Source organism: Melopsittacus undulatus, chromosome 4 (genome assembly GCF_012275295.1).
Source record: "Melopsittacus undulatus isolate bMelUnd1 chromosome 4, bMelUnd1.mat.Z, whole genome shotgun sequence".
In the NCBI taxonomy this organism is placed as follows: domain Eukaryota; kingdom Metazoa; phylum Chordata; class Aves; order Psittaciformes; family Psittaculidae; genus Melopsittacus; species Melopsittacus undulatus.
The window spans coordinates 6,847,182-6,870,831 of NC_047530.1; the positions used below are offsets into that span (position 1 = coordinate 6,847,182).

Sequence of the window (23,650 nt, forward strand, 5' to 3'; positions counted from 1 at the left end):
TCTTTGGCAGTGCTAAAGTATAAGTGAAAATGTTAGTTATCACCTGCCTGTTCTATCCGTGACTGCAGCTTGCATCAATAAAACAGCCTTCCAGGAGCAGCAATGACTTTGAATTCAAGAAGAGAAATGCATAAAAATGAGGCAGGCTGCTAAGCAAAAAGAACAAGCTGTGATGTAAAACGCTGACAGGCAACACGAAGATGGTTTGAGGATGATGTTAGGGGGAAAATATTCAACAATTGCACATAGAAAGATTTCAGAAAGATCACAAGAGTCAAAACAATTAGAGAACTGCATCAGCAAAGGTAATAGAAGGTAAAATCCTTCAGAAAAATGAAGACAAACCCCAAGCTTGTTAAATTAGAAACCACAAAAGCAGCTGCTTTCCACCTCCCAACTCACAGCAAAGTGCAAGAAACCTTTTAAAAAAAGCCTAAGTAGTTAAAAAATAAAATCCCTTTCCAGACACTCAGGATATTTATAGGGCCAAGAGAAGATCAAGTCATAAAAAAAGCACTCTCTGTAACAGCACATCAAAAACCCTGCATTTATTTTTGCATGCGTATTCATTATGGACATATTCAGGGAGGTTACAACTCAATCTTTTTAAGGAAAATTTATCAGGAGATGTCACAGACTGGTAGGCTTGGAAGAAATTAATTCTATGAGAAAAAGGATTCTATGATTCTATTCTAAATGCTACAAAGCAAAGCTATGCTTGAACAGCAACAGATTGCCAGGAGCAGCTAGCATTCACCCAGCAGCTGTAAAGGACATCAAGAAATACCCAAACTAATAGCTGCTGCATGGAACACTTGCTTTAAAACTCAATACAAAAAGGAATAAAAGAAGAGCAAATATGACTCCAGATGTAAAAAGCATCTCAAGGCATCAGAGGGATGACACAATAGAGATTCTGGTATGTGCATTAGACAGAGGGATTGAAAATACTAATGGAATCAGTGAATGCATGGGTATATGCAATATGCTGGAGGGTTAATTTGGCCTTCATAAAAGAAGTTGTGCCTCAAAATTTGGTAGTGACATTTGAGCTTGGGACAAGGCAGATTCAGTTGATACCCTCTACTTGGAAAACTATTAAAGAAACCCCGATAAACAGGGATAAAGCAAAAGGTCCCTGCAGGCAGGAAATTCTTTGAGATACAGAAGAAAAAACCCTACATAGAGCTGAGCAGGGGCTTGTGCTGCTCAACATTATTCATTAAATAGCTGTGAAGGGACAAAAAAAAGGGGGCGGCTGATAAAGTTTACTGACGCAATAAGCTGTCTTGCATAGCTAAAGAGGAACACTGCATGACCAGCTCTCAAAAATATCACATGAAATGCACTGTTGGTCATGTTGTTTCTCCATATGCACAGCTATGCAATCTCAAATAGCTATGCCTATTCTGGAAGGAAGCCCTGAGACAACAGTTTAGTGTTTAACAGCACTCAGAAAAAAACATAAAGAATGCTGGTGACTATTAGTAGAAGACAGGAAACATTATAGGACTATAAAAATCCATGCTGCTCCTGCAGTTTGAATGCTAGCTGCTCTCCAGCTGTAGAAATACTCAGATGTATGAAGGTGACAAAACTTAGAAGAGATATGGAAGATTTCTTAGGAAAGAAATGCCACCTGAAAACTTAAGAAAACTAGGATAATCCATGTTGGAAAAGACAAAGATGACATGAGGAAGGATGTGAGGGGCATTGACACTGAAGAGGTGAGGATGTAATAAGCATTCAAGAAGTCTTTTCCAAGGCAAAATGAGAAAGCAGTGTCTGTTCATGAGACAGGCTCAAGAAGAATCCCTCACACTCCAAAGACAAGCATTTCTACACAGCATATGCTAACTGCAAAGCTCCTTTCCATGGGAAATTGGTGATGTTAAAGGAGGAAATCTACATTCAGCATTACTGGCACAAGTCATATGCTTCCCCCCCCAGAAAAAAGGCAAGCAACCTGTAAGAACAGTACTGAAACATGGTTGAAGTTAAACATACATTAGTCTTAGCTGAAAGACTGTTCACTCTTTAAGAGATCACAGATATATGGAGATTGTATTTTAGATAAGTAAATATATAAAGCTCAACATAAAGGCAAGGCTCCCCCACAGCAAACACACAACAAAAACAAGGCATTCATGTTTTAAAATATGGTAAGTTTGCCCCAGTCTACCTTGTTCTATTCCTTCCAGCTGTCCTGGCATGTCCATCAGTTAAAAGCCCTGCTTTCATAACCTGTTTGAGACAAAAGCTCAACTATCCTTAACAAAAGATAGCAAAAACCAGCAGTCCACACAGTGAGGACATGCTCAAGGAGAGCCATCAACAGGACACAACTTAAATGCCTGTTAAGTAGAGAGTTTAATAAGCTCGGGGCAACACCATCCTGTATATTCACGTCACTGCCAGCATTTTAACGTGCTCTAATCAAAAGCGCAAGTGTGCAGAGTAATCCTGTTGACACCTTCTAGGTTCACACAGGGTGACAGTGATCAACATGGATAATGAAGAGACTGGTCTTCACAGATGTGACAATCCCAGCCTAGCCCAGACACCACCTCTGCCCTTGCTCTTCCTTTACCTGTCCAGGTCGTAGAGGGTGTGGGAGTTCTCTATCACCACCTCCACGCCAGCCTCCTTGGCCAGTTTGATGATAGCTGCATCTCTTTCCTTACCGAACGGCTCTGAGTCGTATTCAAAGGTGAGACGAGTGACTCCCCATTCCTGCAAGAAACACAAGGCACAGAGCTGACAAAGACTCTTTGTGATCAGCACAATTACAAATTAGAGTTTCAGAGTTCCTGGACAGTCTGGAAGCTACGAGAAGGTTCCCATGATGACCAGTGATCTGGAGTTGAGATAACCAAAGAGTCAACAATTTTATCAGCTCTGGCAAGAACCACATCAGCCATGCAAATTCCTGCCTCAGGTGTAAAACACCTAAAGGAGGTTCAAGTTCTTCTCTTATAATGTTCTTAGGTTACAGCTCGGTCTCCAAGCCTAACACCACCTATTTTGTTACACATGCTGTCCAAAAGTAACCTTACCATCTGATTCAAGCACTTTCACAGCCTTTCAGAGAACAAGTTCCACTAAAACCCCTATTTTTATGTGGAAACTTTCATTAAATGAAACTAGCACACTCTAATTTTTTCCAATGTCTCTTTAAAGCAATCATATAATAGAGGACCAATGTCCAACCCAAACAGCAAAAAAACAAAGGTAGTGGCACATACAGGGCAAAGGATGGCAAATGAGGGAAGCTTTCTGGTCATCACAGTAGAATATGCTAATGCAATTAAGACTTGTATGCAAGTTCTGCCTTTGGGGGGTTATTTTACCCTAGCCAAGCCATGCACCTATCCTGTATCTTCATGCCTTTAACAGATCTCTCACAGATTACATGGAACAAGCCTTATGAAATAGCATTCAGGCTTTTCCAGAGCACAGTTTGCTCTCAAGGACTATGGCCTAGTTTTTCCTCAGAAAATGAATCCTATGAGAAGAGGTTTAATGGTTTCCACAGCGACCCTCCTGAGACATCCATCAAGCAGAGCAGCAGCCCACAGATCTGTTTAACAAACACTTTAGTCAAACACTTCCAGAAATCTACAGAGACGCCTAAAAAACCCTCACGCAACCAAGTTCCAAACCACACTGTCCAAATGAGACAGTCTAAGTCACCTCTATATATACAGGACAGTCTTTTCCACTTCGGAACCAGACACAAAACACAAAGAACAGATGTGATTAGCTCACTAAAGACCATTGAAAAATAATGCCAAAGACAGGGAAGGGAATTTGGAAGCAGACAAATGTACAAATTCCCTTATTTTCTAAGCTTTCAGATTCAATCCTAAAATTAATATTAGGAAGGACAGAGAACTTAACCAGTTATGTACTGAATGTACATCTCAAGAGAGGTCCTCCCCTCCTTTCTCAAACTTAGAGCATGACACCATTCATAACTCAGGCAGGGGTGAAAAAGACACGTCCCAGGACCTGCCGTGCTCCTATGTGACTTAACAGCTTCATTTTAGACTCTTCTTTCTTTTATAGGAAAGACAGTATCAGCTGGAAGGCTTGGAAAAGATGGCTTTGGTCTTGACGAAACACACATTACTGCCTTGAAAGAAAGGAATGGAATAAAAAAGCTCCAAACCATTTAAGGCTAGCAGAGATTTTAGGTAAGAATACAAAACTTTAAATTCAGGTATTTCCCACACTTTAGAGAAGCCCACCACTCTGTGTGTGGCAGCACAGCACAACCATGCAGAAAACAGTAAGCTGTATGACAGTAAATTGCTGCAGATATACAAAATAACAGCCATGATTGACTTGTCTTAGTATCTAGCCTATAGCAAAGCAAAATTGTAGGGAAAGAAACACCCACCAAAGGGACTGTGAGCAAACTTTAGGGAACAAATGACTCTTTGATAGAAGAGGTAAAATTACAGATTTTTTTTCAGAGGAAGGGAGACAAAAAGCCTCTACAAAGGTTAACACAGAGGTAACAAGCACAATTCTCATGGTATCCACACACAGTAGTGCCTTTGCAGTAACTGCTATTGCCAACATAGCTCAAGCTACTGGCAGCAAGAGCAGAAATTATATTAGGTCTAAGTGTTGCATTACCACACGTGACATAACTCTCCTCTCCAAAACAGCTGACAGCAAGACATGAGCTGCTGCTAATTCACTGTTCAGTTCAGCAGCTCTGAAGAGGCTTGAATCCCCATGAAACCCATACTTTTCCCACATAATAGCATAACACCTTCACACTCCCCTTTTCTGTTACAGCACATCCAAGATATTCATTAACTCACTTGCTCCAGAAAACAGACTGCAGTAAAAAGCAAGTCTGGCGGATTCCACAAACATCTCTCCAAACCTCTGATTCTGCCAACTACTTTTTGTTCTTTGACCAAAGTGAGCATTTTTCTCCATTAAAGTTTTAATTATCCTGTGAATACCTTAAACTAATATAAGTGGGGCATGAACTGCTACTAGCCAGAACTTATCTGCAGATCAAAAAGCAACCCAGACACTGAAAACGCTAAAAGTAGCACACAGTTTGTGTCATGTGTTAAGATGCAAAGCCAAAATAAGTATCAGTGCCCCCTCTGACCTGCTCAGTCCAATTCTCCTCTCCAGTACTGCCCTCCTCCCAGAAACACACATCACAATCATTTACAGTAGGAGGTAATAGCTTTAAGTTTATGTCTCCTTCTCAGCAGCTGGTCTATAGCAGCTGACACTAATTTTGGTGACACTATTTCTGTCAACCATATGTAAGGTACAGTCCATACGACAAACCCAAATCATAAGACTCTTATGAACAGTTTGAGCTTTGTCACTCTAGTAAAGATGCTGTCAAAAAGCTTAAAAGACAATGGAAAATTCAGTCTTAGAGCAGGACAGAAAAAAATGATACTGCTTGAGGAACCTTAATATTCAAGGAGATGCTCTGGCCAGCCCTGTCTCTCACAGTCTGCAGCACTGACACTTCAGAAACGTATCCCACTAATACATTATTGACCACTGAGGTCACTGTATATTCCACTACCCTAAATGGTACATCAGCAGGGAGCCTGGACCCAAGCTGTATTTTGCTGCTGTGCTGACCAGACTGCAGCCTTGAACAGAAGAAGAAAAGTAAGTCAGCTAACATAAAGGCTTCTGAATTTTGAAATTTCAACACAAAGCCCTATTTGTAACTCACATACAGATCAATATATTTTTTCAGTTGTTTGTAAAGGTGTGTTGGCACAGCAGTCTTCACAAAGTAAGAGCTGCAGAAGAAAATACCCAGTACGAGAGCAGCTTTCAACATAGAGGAGTGCAGCCCTTTGAGACCTGACTTACAAAGATAAAGACTACCATCCAAAAAGAGAAGCTCAAGCATGCTAGTATTAGGTTATACTCTACTACTAAATTTCTTTGCAAGTCTGAGTTCAAGAGCGTATCTGGCTCCCAAGCCTGACCCTTATGTTAGTTGTAGATAACTGTAGTTAGAGATTTGTTACAGTGAAGATGTGTTATAGTTCAGAATTAGTTACAGTCAAAGAGAAGCTGAGGGGATCTCCAACAGCTAGCAAGACATTAGAGTGAAAACAAAGATAGCACCAGGACATAAGTTTTTCCTCACTATGCTCCAGAAAATGATTCTCTTACTTTAAAGAGTCTTGGGAAGACATCTGTTGGCTGCCCTCGCACAACAAACAAGCGAGAGTTGAGTTTCCTTAAACTGTTGTCCAGATCTTCCAGAGACTGGAGCAGAAATCTGCAGAGGAGAAACAAGAGCAGTTAGTGTAAAGACAACACAGGAGAATTTGCATGGAACTCCAGCAAATCTGCATCACCAATCAAACAGGAAATCAGGACAAGAAACAGAAAACACAATTCATATTCATCCTGGTGTCTACTGACAGCTATGAGACTTCAGCACCAGTCAGCTCCCAGCCATTCATGTGCATGTTCTACTGGTACAAATGCAAATTTCCAGGATTTCCTTTTTCCTGCAACCCCTTCCCATGTTCTCTCTCAAAGCTGACAGCACCTCCCACCAGCTGCTCTCCCCACATAATGGCATGGCAAAATGCATAAACCATATAATTCCCTACAGCATTTTCTCTCATTGATTCTGTTCTAGGGCAGGAGGGATTTTGCTCAAGAAGCAGATGTCGGTACTCTGCAAGTTTTACAGTTCTCACTACAAATACACAACGCCACAGCAGAAAAATGCACACTCCTGGCTCATTAGTAGCACAAGACTGAGCATCAGGGTATCCCAAGGCAAGATTTATCTGTACTTAGAATTGCTGCAAACAGAACTGCATTTTGTCTTCCACCATGAAGACATAAAGATGAGAGAGTATGCAAAGATACTAATCTATTCCCTTCCCCCTCCCCCCCAAACCACAAAAATGCATTTAAGTGATTTTTGCATTTAATGGTGTCTCCCGCTATGCTATAAAACATCAAATGTATAATCATTGCTTTCACAGTCATGTCACCAGATCTACACCATAAAGTCACTTTGGTCTAACGCTGCAAAAGACACCAGGTCTAAAACTTCAGTCTCTGTGACAGCACGTGGCACTGCTGGCAAACTCACAACCCTCTGTGAGCTGCCAACCTCCACCTCCTCCCCCCATTCCATGCCCACTCTGCAGCGTGACCTGCAAGACATGAGTATCTGCATCAGCTCCCTTAAGACCACACGCAGCTAAGGAAAGCTAAGCTACAACTGCCCTGCAAAGTAGATTCTTTCTCTCTCCTCAGCTGCACTGCCTGTAACATAAAATACAAGCTTTGAGATAGAACAAGCTCCCTCTCCACGACCTGAAGGAGAAAAGAATGTGGGGCTCATGAAAAGAAGGGCCCACTGTAACAGTACGGAAGAATCAGAACCACTCCTGGGTAACCTAAACAAACCAACTCCTTACCTTCAGCCCACTTTCTGTCTATTAAACAGGAATAGCAACTTTCCAAGGTGTTCTAAAAAATAAACAAGGGTTTGTCCCATATGAATAAATCATAAGGGAATTTCGACATTTCTGGGAGCTGGGTAAAACACCAACCATTGCTTTAGGTGCATGGACCTCTGAATGCAAGGAACTGCATTAAAAATAAATAGAAAAGCAAAGCCAAAGCTCTCAATGGAAAGCAGTTGAACTCCAGTAAATATAAGTAACTTGGCAATGTTTTTGCCTAAAGGCAGTGGTGCTAATTTCTGACATCTGCAGCAGGCACACTTCCAAGAAAACCTTATTCTTAAAAACTTCACCTGCTCACCTATTCCATGACTACAACATCAATAAGATCTGCTTCCCTCTCTATGGAATGTTGGTGGAAACAAACAAGGATTAAATGGATCAGGAATTAATCTTCTGGGGGCACTGTGTTGGTAGTTCCAAATGATGGCAGTTAGCAACAACAGCAGCACTTGAGAGGCTCTGTTGGCTGCTGCCTGTAGAAAGTCTGGTCTGTGCAAAAATCACTTCATGCTCCCAGCATATTAAGCTGTAACAGAATCCAGAGTTTTCTGTAATGTGAACATCTACACTAGTAATTTCTGCACGTTTACAGTTTTTAAGCCATCCTCTGATGAGGGTTCTAGAAATGCCTGTATCACCCTCACTGCCTCATTCCTTAAGGTAAAACTGTGGTGCACAGCAGAGGCAGTCAGTTACAGCTAGTTTCCCTAATGCCCAGCCACCGTGATATTTCAAAGAGCACTTGTAGCCAGGTGGCTGTCCTGTCAGCTACTCCTCATCGGGACAGGAGAGGGCAGGGGGAGATCCCGCTTCACTTGCATGCAGGGAAGCCTTACAGAGGAAAATCCCTTCCTGGATTGGGTTTCCAAACATTTAGACAGCCGAGACCTGGCACAACAGCATTATGTAATGCGACTGGCTCCCGGTACACGAGGTTTTGCTCTGCATAGACGTGACTCAAGTACAAACAGCTTCATCTCCACTTCCCCAGCAACAGCGAAAGTGTATTCCAGTAAAGAACCCAAACAGGGACTGGAAGAAGGCAGGCTTGCACACACGCCTGTGCGCGCTCGGCAGCCAAAGGGCAGAGGGAAGGCGTGGGGCTGTCACACAGCACTGAGGATCCTTTGCTCTTGTTTCTAAATTCAGGGAAAAGCTTTTCCTAAAGCTAAGCAGCCACCGGTTGCAGAATGGTTTGCGTTGGAAGAGACCTTAAAGCTCATCCAGTCCCAGCCCCCTGCCACGGGCAGGGACACCTTCCACTAGGAGCAGGTTGCTCCAAGCCCCTGTGTCCAACCTGGCCTTGAACACTGCCAGGGATGGGGCAGCCACAGCTTCTCTGGGCACCTGTGCCAGCGCCTCACAGGACAGCAATACACAGACGGGCCCGGGCGAGGCTCCCGCTGCGGCCTCACCGGGGCGGCCCACACCCCTGAACGCGCTCCATCAGCCGCGGGAGCCCTCCCCACCGCAGGTCCCGCCCGCACCCAGCCCATCCCGTCCCGTCCCCCTCAGTCCCCACACGCGGCCTGAGGGCCCGGAGCCACCTCAGCCCACTCACCGCCAGCGGTTGATGCCCACAGCGGAGGAGGCGGCGAACCACGGGTCCAGGATATAGATGCAGCGGAGGGACGCGGCGTCCCGCAGCGCTTCCTGCAGCGCCGGGTTGTCGTGCAGCCGCAGCCCGCGGCGGAACCAATGCACCGAGCGGCACCGGGCCGGAGCCGGGCCCAACGCGGCCGCCGCCATCGCCGCCGCCGACTGCAGCCGCGTCCACCCGCGTTCGCTCCGCCTCTTCGCGCTGATTGGCTGAGTTGGCGTACGCCAACTCAGCCAATCAGCGCGAAGAGGCGGAGCGAATGGAGGCCCAGAGGCACTTTGCCGCCCCCCAGCGGCCGCGCGTACCGTGTCCTCATCCCCATGGCGACAGAGGCTCAACTGTGTCTCCCATTCCTCATCAGCTTCAGAGACCCCCAGCTTTATTAGGCAGGTTTGGCCGGTACAACATGAAAATGTCCGTTCCCATTAAAAAACTAACAATTCAAGGACTTTTAAACAGGGGAAGCTCAGGTTAGATGTCAGGAAGAAGTTCTTTACTGTGAGGGTGGTGAGGCACTGGCACAGGTTGCCCAAAGAAGTGATAAATGCTCCATCCTTGGCAGTGTTCAAGGCCAGGCTGGATGAAGCCTTGGGTGACATGGTCTAGTGTGAGGCACCCCTGCTCATGGCAGGGGGTTGGAACTGCATGATCTTAAAGTCCTTTCCAACCCTAACTCTATGAGTCTATGACTCCATATGGCAGCCTGCATGAAAAGGAGATGTTACCTGTTGTCATGAAACCTGGAGCAGGAGGACACCAGAATTAGACAGGAACATATTCTGTGTAGAATCGGAGTGTTCTTCTGTAGGAGTGGCCAGACATCACATGCAAGGTATGTCATGTCACATAGGATCCACCAGATAAGAGTACAAAGCAGTCACATCAACCACCCAGGATCAATACTCAAATAACCCTTTAAATATAAAGGGGTTTAAAAAGTTGGTGTAACAGTACAGAATGCTGATGCAGACCCGTTATCAGAAATCACAGCACAGTATAACCTCAAGTGGCACTTGCACAGGACTGGATGTGGGGCAGAGATTTCTACAGAGGTACCTGTTCAGCAGCAAGTTTCAGGTAAAGGGAGTAATGCAGCTGAGAAAAAGATGTTACAGCTGAAGGATTCACTGACCTGGCCACAGCAGGGTGTTTAAAAGGAACAAGCCAGAATGCAAACTGCAAACACCAGCAGAAACTCTGATATGGACAAGTTCACCAAAACAAACCTAATAACAACCCCATTTTCAAACACAAACCTACCCCCTACACAGAGAATAAAAAGGACAAGTGCTGTGAGCCCCATTAACAGGGAACCCCACCCCACAGAAGCAAGTGCTTCAGAGTGACTTTCCCCTTTCCTGCTGGGCACTGGAAGAGGCAGAGTCCAAGCTTGCTCCTCCCTGAGAAAGGCCACTAGAGAGGGCATGCTCTCCCTTCATGGGACATGGTGCAGAGAATGAGAAGTTCCATTCCTGATTCTCAGCATGATTTCCTGAACTGAGAAACCAGGTGGAGAGAAACACAGAAGACACCTCAGCAGGATGTGATAGTGACTCTGAAAAGGAGATTTGGAGGCACTGCTGCTGCTTGGGCTTGTACAGAATCAGAAGGGAGGGAATTTCTCATCCCTTGCACTGAATGGGGCAACAAGAAGAGTGACTTGTTGCCAATCCTTTTACAGCAGAACAGATTACTGGAATCTACCCACAACAGCCTGGCTACCTGCCTCTTCCTTAGGTGGAGGTTCAGGATTTTATAGCTTCAGACTGCATTCATTCACTTAATTCTAAAATCCCAAGTACACAAAGCTCCCATCTGAGTGTCTGTTACAAGCCCACCCTCCCCCAGAGATGCAAATTGCCCAGAGTAGGTCAATAGCAACATCCATTTTAGAAAACGATCACAAAAAAGATTGCTGTCTACAACACATGCTCTCCCCAACTCCGATACAGGGTGAGATCCCATGGATAAAACTCGATCCAGTCAGGTCTTTGGCTCTGGTTCCTGACACAGTTCCCTGTACACTTGGCAGGTGATTTTTCTTCCTGCTCCTTGCTCTTCTTCTCCCCAGGAGGAAAGAACCAGCAAAGGGTAACCTTCCGGGCACAGAAATGGAGGTGTAGGAGCTGCCTACACACCAGTCTCATTTCTTTCACTGCTTTTGACATTAGGATCTTCTTGTACCTTTCTCATCTCCAGCCCTTTCACCCACGTGTAGGCAAAGGAGCCCCCCAGAACCATCAAGTTACTCGTCCACCACAAGAAGCTCTTTGTCTCCTCAAAGTAGATTACAGCCAGCACTGTTTGGGCACAGGCCTTGGCTGTTCCAGACACGTTGTGGGTGAGTGGGCTCGTGAACTTAATCTGAAGTCCAGTCACATAACCAATGGCAAAGCCAAACACTCCCCCCAGGATCATCATTCCCCAAAAACTGGGGCTTCCCAGCTTGTCAAAGTGGTAGAGGGTGCGAAACTCTCCCATTAGCAACATGAGGGGGAAGAACAGGACGCAAGCGTTGACATTGTTGTAGAAGGTCAGGCGCCAGATGCTACCATCCACCACAGGCAGCACCTTCTTGGTGTAGATGGCATTGAGTGAGACACACAGGCTTGCCAAGATCCCAAAGAATATACCTGTCCATGACAGAGTACCCTCTGCTCCTTCCTGGTCAACACCCAGCCAGAAGCCACCTGCAACCAAAAAACATGAACAATAAGGCACCATCTGAACAACTGCTGAAGGACTCAAAGCATAGTCAGCAATTCATCACCTACCTTACACTGAACAACCACAACCACAAGCAGAGACAAGCTTAAGGGTTTCCCCTTTCTATTAAGCGAGCCCACAAAGTGTCATAACTAGTGTCCTGGGAAGATTTATTTTGGGAGCATGATTTAATTTTGGGTAATTTACTGTGCTATCCTTCAGTCTCAGAGGACTGATTCCCCACTGAGCAGACAGCATGAATTTAGCAGCTGTAATTCCAAAGAGCCAGGAATTAAAGCTACTCTCAGGCTATGGGTAATTTTTAGGAGGTATTTTTTTAACTGAAAAGGCAGCAAACTGACATATAGCAAAAAATAATCCTCAAGATTTAAGAAAAAAAGGCCACACAGGCTTTGCTGTTAACGGGAAGGAAAAGATAGGTCAGAAAAGAAGATGGAAAGATAGTAAATACATAGATGTAATATTAAGAAGCTTGATAAAAAAAAAGATCACAAGGCAGAAACTGAGTGCAGTATCTTCAACACATTAAACTTTGATGGGTAATGCACTCTTTAACCACCTCCAGAACAGGAGCTACAGGCTTTGCATCTTCAGGGCAGAGAAGGAGACCTCTCCCCATCCAGATCATAAACAAAACGTGAAAAGGGAGATGAGCTACTGAAGGAGCATGGCACTGCCTTTCCATTAGCTGCTTTGTGTTGGAGGCCATCTGTGAACTTGCCTGCAAAGTGGCTAATGTGCTTTAAACTAAGCTCAACTACAAATGGGTTAGATGCACAGACAAGAAGGGCTTTGTGTCAGGCCACAGAGGATGCTTGGCTGTGCTGTCACAGGCATACAGGCAATGCTCTCATTGCAAAAGATGAAGCCAGGGGTCAAAGTCTTGGAGAAACCCCATGAGGCTGGCAGACACCATAGTCCTGAGCAATACCTGAACACAAAACTAGCTGGAGTCAATTGCTGGCATCACTTGGGTGAACCTCTCCTATGAAGAGGAGATTCTCTTGTCTCATTTCCATCCAAGTCCACCTGCTTGTCTAAGTACCAAAGTGAACACATGTCCACCTGGACTGAAATCAACATTTCACCATTCTTGGCACCTATATAACCCTCCAAAGGAAAGCAGCTTTTGGCATTACCAATGCCTCTGGAACGAAACACTTTGAAGCAGTTCCCGTTAAGCCAGTCAATGCCCCACCCAACACCCTAACCACACAACCAGATCTTCTGGTGGTATTTTACGCTTGGTTTGATCGGCTAACTTTTATCACAATGCATTCAGCCTGTTTGAATTGGGTGGCTCCATTGTATTGTTCTGGTGTTCTTTTGGTGGCACCCAGTGATTGTTACAGAAGTTAATAAACAAGCACTTGAGAACAGGGAGAAATGCACCTGCTGTTTTATGGCCTTTGGGGGAGCAGTGGGGAAGAGAAGGCAAGTTAAAGTTCATTAGAGAGCAGACAGGTTTTAGTGCTCAAAGGAAAAAGGGAGCCATGGTCAAAGGAAGAGTAATTCCCTTTCTTTATGAGATGTTCCACACATGCAAACTGGGGTGCCAGAGGCAGCGCAAAGCACCAGCCCTGAGCTACCCCACCTCAGGGAGCTGCCATGCAGGGCAGGATGGCTTCACTTCCATCTGATTCTATGAGGCCATGAGCAGTGTGGGTGCAGCCCCCTCCCGCACCCCCTCACCTATGATGACTCCGCAGGCCAGGAGGGCATAGAGGGAAGTGGTCTGCTTGAGGAGCAGGTAGGAGAGCAGCACGTTGAAGACGGTGGTGAGGGAGCGCCCCACGTTGTAGAAAGCCACACCGACATGCTTGAGGCAGAGGTTGTTGGAGGTGACCATGCCGATGAAGACGACAGAGAGGGGCAGCACGCTGCGGGACACCTTGGGGTCGAGGCGGAGGGTGGGCAGGCCCGAGCAGGGGGGCCCGCAGGCCGCCCCCAGGCTGAGGCCCAGGCAAAGGGCGGCCGTGAGGGCGCACTGGAAGAAGGTGACGAAGAGGGGCGCGTCGAGGCGCAGCGAGGGGCTGTCCAGCAGATACTTGTTGAGGAACACCATGGCGATGGAGGTGAACCAGTACAGACACACCACCACAGCGATGCGCAGGGCCCGCAGCACGAACGGCGCCCGCAGGCCCTCGGCGTCCTCCTCCGCCGGCAGCAGCGGGTCTGCGCCCCCGCCACCACCGCCCAGCGCCATCCTCAGGATCCCGGTCCGCGTCCTGGGCATGGCGGACCCGGGTGTCGGTCAGTGACGGCCGCCGGCCCTCGGCCCACCCCAGCTCCCTCCCTCCGCCGCCGGCCCCGCTCACCCGGCACCGCCGCCGGCCCCGCGCTTCCCGGAGCGCCGCGGCCCCGCCCGCCGCCCTTTATTCACGCCCCGCGGGCGCCGCTCGGCGCCTGCCCGCCCGCGCCGCCATGTCGGGGGAGGGCCCGGCCCGGCCCCACCGCCCCGCCCCACGCCGGGCGCTGCCATGGCAGCACGGAGGGGCCTGGGGCCCGTGACAGTCGGGGGGGGTCAGGGGGAGCAGGCGGCTGAGCGCGGCCCCTCATGCAGCAGTGAAGGGCTGTGGTGCAGCAGGAGGTGGTGGTCGTTAATGGCTCCTATCGGTGCCCGTTATGTGCCGGTTGGAGCAGATGGGGTCAGCTCCTGGCGCAGGGGTTTGTTAATGTGGGTGTTGCCCACAGCCTGCCGCGGGATACAGGCCTGTGCTCGGTTGTCTGACCCTTATTACAGCAATAAAGCTTGCGGTTTTGTGGGGGTAATAAAACCTTTTCAGCACGATCTGAATGATGCTGATGTGGTGACACCTGCAAGCGGCTCATAAGGACAATATAGGCAAGTGCCAGCTCCTTTAATCCCCTTTCTGCAGCATTAACTTTGAAATCTAACCAGGAGAATGTCACTGCCAATGCCATCAACTGCTCTGGTACTGATGCGCAACCTGTGCTCGACTCTACACCCCCCTGCTACACTGCAAGCAATGCAGGAACTACTTCTAAGGTATCCTAGCTGAGCTGCACACACTCTTCTGCTAAAGCAGTTATCCTGCAGTCCCAAATCACCATTCCAGATATAAAATACCCATCTGCCCATACTCACATGCCAAAAGGTCCCACCCTCTCTTAAAGGTGCTTTATAACCACGAGCCTTTTCAGCACCAAACTCTGGTGTGTTGTGAAACGAAACTGCTGGACAGGATGAAATAAACTGAAATGAGTACCAGATTCCACATGGCAGGGGAGGCTGCAGTGAGCTGTGCCAGACATTGGTCTGTACAATGCCCTGCTCCTTATTTCCTCTGAGACTGCTACAAAGAGCCCAGCAATTCACACGGGGCACAATTAAAGGGGTTTGGGAGGCAAGGCCAGTGCTATTAATTGCCCTCAGAGCAGCTATGCTCCTGCAGTTGGGAAGGTTGTAGGGAGACGAGTTACATATTTCATTAGACCAGTTGCAGCTGGAAGATGCTTTAGCATAATGTGCTTTGCTCAAACCTCTGTTTGTTTTTCCTCCCAGCTGCATCAGTTGATTTAGGATAGGATGTCACTTTCCCCCATAACCCTTCCGTTGTAAACAGCAGCTGGGTGCTGGTGGGAATTATATTCCCTCTGGCCAAAGAAAATTGGTGCTCTGGACTGCCCAAGTGCCCTGCAGTGCAATGGGTACCTGCTGAGCAGCATCTCACCCCTGCATCTTGTGATGGGCTATCAGATGCCTTTTCAGCCCTTGCCGTCCCACGTGAGTCCTGTGAGAGCCACAGCAGTGCTTAACCAAGTACACAGGGAGTGTGAGAGCAGGCCTGCAGCTCCTGCTGTGGAAACAGCAAAGATCCTGACTCTGAAGAGCGGCTGGCATCAAGGCAGGGAAAGCTGCTGTTCATGTGCTGGAAATGACTGGCCAGTGTTCCCTCCAGCTCAGCCATGCTTTGATCCTGATGCTAGAAGTACAGCTAGCACTTACTCATTGCAAGCTTCCTATACTGCATCCCTACCCATCCACCTCCTTTCAGCACCTGGCCCAGCTCTCTGCATCATACATTTGTCTTGAATTTCAAAGAACTGACCTCTCCTACCCCTAACATCGCAAGTATGACAGCACCTCTGGCAGAATCAGAGCCAGATATAGATCTTTCCCCTCAACTCCCCCAGCACTTGCTGGTGTTGTTCAAAACGTCTTCTCTAAACTAAACACAGAAATTAAAGATGGCAAAAAATCCCAACCCTCAATTCCATCTCATTCAGCACACAGAAGATTGCTTTGTCCTGCACAAGTTTAAAGTATCCCAATCAATAAAATGTCCATTGCTTCTCCTGGGGGATTATTCTCCAGCCTTATTACACATGTATAGCACGTCTGTATGGGAGAATTGACCAGAATAGCTCTCTCAGCTCTGCCAATATAACTCCCCGGTGTTGACAGTGTATTCCAAAATAAAAGTGATTTATTCTCGAATAATCAGGTAGTTCTGTGATAGTTGTGCTGGTCAGTCTCCCTAGGCAGAGCTTGTCTACAGCATGGCAATGGTTCTGACAAGCGCTTGGAGTAAAGGCTTCCTTAGGTGCAAAAGCTGACTGGCAGAGTTACTCTGCCATAGCTATGCCTGCCTATTTGCCTCACAGGGATGTTCTGCTCTGGGGGGGTGTGGGTGATTTAAAGTTGTAGGTGGTTTAGAAATTTCAGAGTAAAGGTGTTAACGGACAGGTTATAATGCTAATTGAAGCTTTTGTGACAACGTAGCCTGGTGTCCTGCACAGCATCAGGCTTGGCCTTCCCTGAATTAATTCCTGCTTGATTAAAGGTGATCTTTTTTTGGGGGAGCGAAATCAGTCTTGGTTAAAAACACTTCCAGGGACACTGAATTCAATAGGGCATAAGCAGTATTATTCCAATGGCTGGTTATTTCCCACTAAATAAAGCACATTCCTTTCCATGCTTGGAGTTGACTGGTCCAAGATTTCACTCTCTGGATCTGCAAGCCAGTGCTTACAGACAATAGAAGTTACCTTTTAACCTATTCATTTAGAGAAGATAAATACACTTCACTTCCTTACAGAACATGTTCATTATGCTATAGCAGCAGCAATTCACTTCCTTACGTGGACAAGACCTAAGGATTTTCCTGCCTGGTTATATATTAACGTGATAGCAGGTATTGTGAAGAGCTAGCACAGGATTATTTCTGGCTGAGGTGTGTGCTGCTTTATGTTCCCCAAGCGCCTTCAAAATAAACAATTATTACTAGTGGAGGTCTAAAGCTGGAAAATAAGCAGCCTTGATGGATTCCCATCTTGGGAAATCTGTCTTGGTTGTAGTGTCCTTGTCCCCATGTCCTGCAAGGTGCCTGTCTGCCTGCTGGCATCACAAACACCTGCATGCACTCCTGCATCTTATTTAATCCTTTCCCATGTGAACAGAAAACCTTTCAAAATATGCTCCTCTGAGGGGAGAACTTTCCCCTTCTCCCTTAAATTATGTGACCTACTTGAAAGCAAGGAAATTGACTGATAACCCGCAGCCTGGCTGATGAAACAGTAATAGGCTTTGGGGTATAGGTCAAACTTGGTGGTGAGACAGCATAAATTGCACTTCCTTGCTACACAAGAGACCAGGATGTACCTGCCAGTGCATTAGTGTGATAACAGGCCCTTTGTAAGTCATGCAGGATAGCAAATGAAGCAGCAGAAAACATTGCCAGGTTTTAGTGTTTCTTGGTCTTCATGAGATCCCTTTGGGATTAGAAATAGGGCTTATTTTACTACCTGGAATGGGACATGGGGAGAAACCAGATCAGCAGTGAGGTCATTCCAGTGTATTTAAGGATTTATTGCTCCTTATGTGTATGGGAATCTCACTTCCAGTTAATACAATTGTCCCTGATGCAGACATATGAAGTATGTGGTTTTCTAGTCAAGACACCAATCTAGCTTTACATATGTACACATATATATACAAGTATAGGTATACCTGGACCCATACATATATGTTGTGTCTGTTGACTCAGCCTACATGCAGACAGTGTGACCACACAAAGGCATCCAAGAAGGGACCAACAACCCAGGAGGGTTCTCCTGTCACAGCAGCATTACTCTACTGGACCTACTGGCGATTCCTGTGGTTTGCTGTGTATCCCAGCAAAATTAGCTTGAGCCTTCAAGGTTTCACATTTGAACTGCAAATACTGCCTGGTAACAACAGATCTCAGCTGTCACACCATATTTGCTGATAATTAATATAGGAGAAGGAGGCCAGTGCAAAATCTAAGCCTGATTTACCAGATCATAACAGCCAAATCGTGTCTCTCTCTGCTGGTAGTAAACATGAATTAGGGTGAGAATAGAGAAATCTGTTAATATTGTCCCCAGATAACACCCTTTTCAAGCACCAGTGTGTCCCATTATGATACAGCATCTTTCCAGACTCTTTCTGGTTCACAGAGAAATGGCCATGGCAGGGTACTGCTGCTGTAGCTCTCTGTTGTGCAGGATAATAAATGTCTCTGCAGTCACATAGTGGAAAAACATGGAGCACCAATGCGGAGGTGGCCTGGTGTCACTGCAAAATGGGAACAGTTTTGGCCCAGGTGGATTTATAAGCTGTGGTTCTGTGCCAGTTTTTTTGGTCCAAGCTACTGCAAAGATGCTCCAGTACCTGCCCCATGTGCCATCCTCCATCACCAGATGGAGAGTGCTTGGATCCACCTGCGCCAAGCTCAGGCACCTTCCAGGACCCCAGAATATGGGGGGCTCATGCAGAGTCTGCTGGAGCTCAGCCCAGAAGGGGCTAATTCCCAGCTGGATGCAAACCAGCCCTGTAACTTGATCAAAACCAGCAGTGCCTGGGCTCTTTAGCCTCTGCTTGCCTGGTGCCAGGGTCCTGCAGCAGTCATGCTGACTCAGCTCTCTCTAGAGGCAGCAGGGTCCAGCAGGACCTCTGCGAGGGCTCTGTGCCACAGAGCACATCAAAGCCCAGGGCTTTGCAGAGCTGAGCTGTTTCTGGAAGCAGTGCAGGTGCCCCATCAGCTAACAAACTCAGCCGCATCTCAGACTTCCTCTGCATCTGGGGCATGCTTAATCCTCAGCCTGGATAATCTGACTATGGGGTGTGTAAGTGGAAGAATACTGTGTAAGAAATAGCTAATGAAGGTTTCTCCTGGCTCTCTTTCCTGGTTTCTTTGGGATTTTGGCTTGACTGGGAGCCTGCTTTGACCAGCGAGTGGAGATGAAGGCCAAGTTCCTTCCACCCCCAGATTACAGCATCACACTGACGAATATCTAAGCCTGGATCCTTCCTCTGCCCAGCTCCCCCGCTGTCGAAATCAGGCTCTGCCTGAAACAGACACACTTTAGACCCCACCGAACATCTGCACCAGAGGTGCTGCGGGAATGGGCTGGATCATAACGTGTGGTTGTGGCAGAAGTGACACTAGAGGGCAGGGCTCGCACACGGTTGGAGCCTTCGCAGCGAGGGCTGGGGACAAGCCTGGGGCTGGACTGGGGAGTACTGGGGAGAAGCTGGGGCAGGACTGGAGCTGGACTGGGAAAGACTAGGGCGGAGGGAGCCCAGGCCTTACTGTCCCACTTCGCCTGCCCACTTGCAGCCGTGGGAGGCAGGAGCAGGCGATACCACGCAGTGAATGCTGTAGGATCTGCAACTGCTGTATGGGGTGTTTGAGGATGCTGAAGCACGAAACACATCTCCAGATGCCCATGCTTCGCTTTCCTGCTAAGCACTTGGTCTCTGACACCATCCCAGAAAGGTATGAACAGACCCCAAGGGTCCTGGTGTCAGGAAATCGCATATAGAAATCACAGTATGGCACAAAACATCACGGATAACAGACACTGCGCTGTTCCTGCGTGATTCCCACGCACACCCCACTCTCCACCTCATCCTTGTGGGATGCAGCAGCCTCTGCTCCCCACCCACACCAGGCAGAAGAAGCTGGCAGGGACCTGACCACCCGCACAGCAGAAATGACTCAACAAGGCAGGAGCAGAAATGACTCAACAAAGCGGGGTGAAAACTGGCAGCCTGCGGCAGCAAAGTGAGCAGTGAGCTAGGTGTGAGGAAGCTGTTGCTTTGTTCCTTTGGCTCTGTGGGAAAAGGGATAACCTCAGAGGAAGGTATCCCTGTGCCCTTCCCAGGGCGGCCCCAGTTCTGAGGGATGGCTCCACTTGTGACGGCTTGGGGGCAGCCTGGCCACAATGTCTGCTGTGGCCAGGTCAGGCAAGGGAACAGCATCCCAGCTTCCCAGGAGCAGGGCTGTGATTTATGAGGCAAGCCCTTGGAAACTCTCCGAACCTAGTGCTTAAGTGCTTCTGAATGGCAGCATTAATTACTATTAAAAACACACATTTATATCTCTCTCACCTGCTTTAAATCCTGTGAAATTAGATTCCCTACCCATCCCTTCCAGCCTCAGTGGCAGCTCAGGGTGTTTTATAGGCCTATAAAGCCCTGCAGTACCTGCTGTCTGCATGGGCTTTTATTTACGAGGCCTTTAACAGGCTTCCTGGCTGCATCATCTGAGCCCCCGATCATCCTGTGTTTGTGTACCACGGAGGGACTGGTCCCCTCAGCCACCCTGCTTGCTCTTCCTCCCCATGAGGAGGACGCAGAGACCCAGCTACGTGGGGTGGGAGCAAGGCTGTGCCAGGGATCCTAATCAAACCCATTCCCACTGTTTGGCTCAGCTTCTCTGGTTTTATGTAGAAAAGGGATTTAGCGAGACAAGCACCTCGTGACAGGGTTGTGAATGTCCTCATTTTCTTGTCCTTTACAGCAGAGTCATGCCAGGCATCACCAAAAGTTACCCAGCACCTCCCAGGGCTGGGAGCTGAGCAGCCCCAAGTGCCAGATTTACTGAGCACATGGACAGTAGTTTGTGCATATGTAAAGTCACGTTTGTGTGGGTAGGTCTTACGCAAAGCCCAAATATTATTTCCATGGTGTATCCTTCAATATTTAGGTGTACCTTAAAATAGCCAGCTTTTCCCTAAACGACTGCATCCATTTTGCAGCTCATTCTACATTGAATACCTTGATGGTGTGTTTAAAAACATACTGTGCTTTTAGACTGAGATGTGAACCTCATTTTCTTGGGGCCCCCAGGTCGCAGAGGAAGGGGTGGGATGGTGGTGGGAGCTCCATTCTTCTCCAGGGCTTTCCCATGTGATTCCTCTATTGCTCTCTCTGTGCCCCCAGCACTTCTGGGTCCTCAGACCTGCTGGAGACTGCTTTGCTGGGGAACTGGCCAAATTTGTGTGCTTGTGTCAGCTGCTGGGGAGGAATTGATAGATACCTCTGTCTCCTGACTCCCAGGCTGAGCATGTTAATTTATAGATTGTATCTGTCACTCCTGATAAACGATATCTTACTTCCCTAATGCCAACTTCAAATTGAGTTTTTAAGGCTAGGCCAGGTGGAGAAACCAAAGGGTAGCTCTGCTTTCACTGTGCTCTGGCTTCATTCTCCATGAAACTGGCTTTTCAGGCAAGAGATGGATATGATGAGCAGGGGTGTTCCCCTGCCTTGGTGGCCAAGCAAGCAGAGTGTCCACCCCAAATGGGGCTCTGAAGCCCTCTGCCTGGCTCCCCCAGGTACTCAGTTGGCTCTGATGTGGTTTTGGGGAGAGCCAGATGGGGCTTCTCTGTGGGAAGCTCCATCAGTGCCCTCTGTCCCTCCCTCCATCCCCACTGTGCACTGTGATTGCAGGAGCAGTCAGTTCCACTGGATCAGGGTTGCCACCACAGCAGAACCCCTCTATTCAGCACCTGCTGCTCCCCTCACAGCATCACACCAGGCCATCCTGCCCTTTCTGCTTCTTCAGCAAAAATGCAGGTTACTCATGGAGCACCATCCAATTTTCCCTGCCAGAAGAGCCATTTCTTACAACCTGGCAAGGCTCAGGGCACATCAGGGCTGCACCCATGGGCTGTAAAGTGCTGTCTCACCTCTCTCCTGATGAAGACCAAGGCTCCAGAGCCCCTGCAGGACCTGCCCTGGTTCCTCTGAGGGGCAGGCTGTTATCCCCTGCCCATTGGGGGGTTAATGGGAGGCAAGGAGGCTAACTTCTCTGGTCTCAGGAAAGGGCAGAAAAGCTGCATTTTCCTCCTTCTCCCCAGCAATGTGAAGTGAACCATAAAATCCTTCTCCCAAAGCAATGCCCAGGAAGATGGGAGGATATTTGCAGCCATCCTTGGGCTATAGGTTCCCCCCACATGCCCAAAGGGGGTAACTCAGCAGGTAGCAGGCACATGTCATGCAGTGGAGCTCATCTCTCCAATGTTCGGCTGGTGTGAGGCACTGGGCAGTGGAGGTGGGAGCTGTCTAACAGGGATTGATGGCTTTGGGTTTCTGAAGCCAATAGATGGTGGAGGTGGACCCAAAACCTTGCTAAGGAGGGTGCTGGAGCACCTGAAGCCAACAGTGTACTCCTTGCCACTGTCCAGGAAAATGGCATTTCCCTTTTTCTACATGTTTTAGGTGGGCTCTGTGGAGCATTCAGTGATGTGCCTGCACAAGCACAAGCAAAGCTTTGGTGAGGATCCTTCTCCAGCAGCAGAGAGGACTGTTTTCTGGAGCATAGCCAATGGCTTAGAGCTGTACATATGCGAGTAGCTTTGTTCCTTCTCCAGGGAGCTGACTAACGAAGTTAAGTGTTGGCCAAACAGCCAGGATTAAGCCTATCATTGCTCTAACCCTCCAGGGGTTACAGTGGGTAAAAGCATGTGCGTGAGACCTGTTTAGTTTGTCATTATCAAGCCCTGGCTATTTTCTGGTTTCCCAGCATGGAGTCTGTTGAAGCCACCTCTTTATGTGCAAGTGTCATGGCAATAATACAAATCAGATCAGCCCAGTGAATACCTTCCATAGGTGATGAAAGAAGAAGACAATAATACCTCACAGAGGCATAAACCTTTGACTCAGAGCTGACTCTGAAACCCAATAAACCACCATCTAAACTACACCACATCCCTTGCCTGGTTTCCAGCAACCACAACACTCAAAATTTCCTTGCACAACAATCACAGCCACTTGGGATTGTGAATCCTGCAGCACATTGGAAACTAAAAATGATGGAGCTGGGAACAATAAACCACATTTGAACTTCCAATTAAAGAAACGCAGAGGAGAGGGCTGTGATTTGACTCAGATTTAATTCAATCCAAGCTTCCCCCTTTCAAGGTTTGTTTTTTCCCCCAGCTGCTGCAGACTCTCCCATCCGCTGCAGTGCGAGCTGCAGAGCAAACCTTGCTGCTGAATTTAGGTCAAGCTTGCCAGGGAATAGTACAGGGCCTTGGCTATTATTAAATGAATATGGTTAGCATGAAGACCACATTGGAAATGCAAGAGGAGATGCTTTAAGGCTGGCATGCAGCTCTGTGGCACCTGAAGGACCTGTGAGCAATGGACAGGGTGACAGGAGCTGGCATGGAGCACAGGGGAACAAACATGCTCATGAACCATGCCTCCCAACACTAACAGTTTGAAACCCTCAGCATCCCTTTGGCCTGGGATCTTGGTACTGAGGATGTGTTAATAGAAACAGAAGAAAAATACCTGGTTAGAGGAAGCCAGGGCACACTAGAGGCTGATGGCAAAGCCCTCTCCAGCCGCCTCCTCTCTGCTATTCCAACTGGCTGCACTGGAGCATTTTCACCACAATTACATTTGTACTTTTTAACCTCTTGCTCCTGATAGTGTGATGCTGACCACTCTCACACCCAGAGTGTTAACAAGGGGATTGCAGGACCCACAGGAGTCTGAACAAGTGGAAGGAAATGGGGCAAGAAGCCCCAACCT

At 47.6% G+C, this 23,650-nt stretch overlaps 2 protein-coding genes across 2 annotated transcripts; both read right to left on the reverse strand.

The window, feature by feature from the left end:
- Positions 1-2,586: 2,586 nt before the first annotated feature.
- CRY2 (cryptochrome circadian regulator 2) lies at positions 2,587-9,264 on the reverse strand. Its single transcript, XM_034062459.1, has 3 exons — positions 9,070-9,264; positions 6,184-6,292; positions 2,587-2,733 (listed from the first exon to the last, which is right to left on the reverse strand). Exons 1-3 carry the CDS (start codon positions 9,255-9,257, stop codon positions 2,587-2,589), a joined length of 444 nt encoding a protein of 147 aa, XP_033918350.1. The 5' UTR covers positions 9,258-9,264.
- A 450-nt stretch (positions 9,265-9,714) lies between these two features.
- SLC35C1 (solute carrier family 35 member C1) lies at positions 9,715-14,317 on the reverse strand. The gene is given in 2 exon segments (XM_005143963.3): positions 9,715-11,798; positions 13,528-14,317. Coding segments are annotated over 2 exon segments (1,350 nt in total). The 3' UTR covers positions 9,715-11,238.
- Between the last annotated feature and the right edge of the window lie 9,333 nt (positions 14,318-23,650).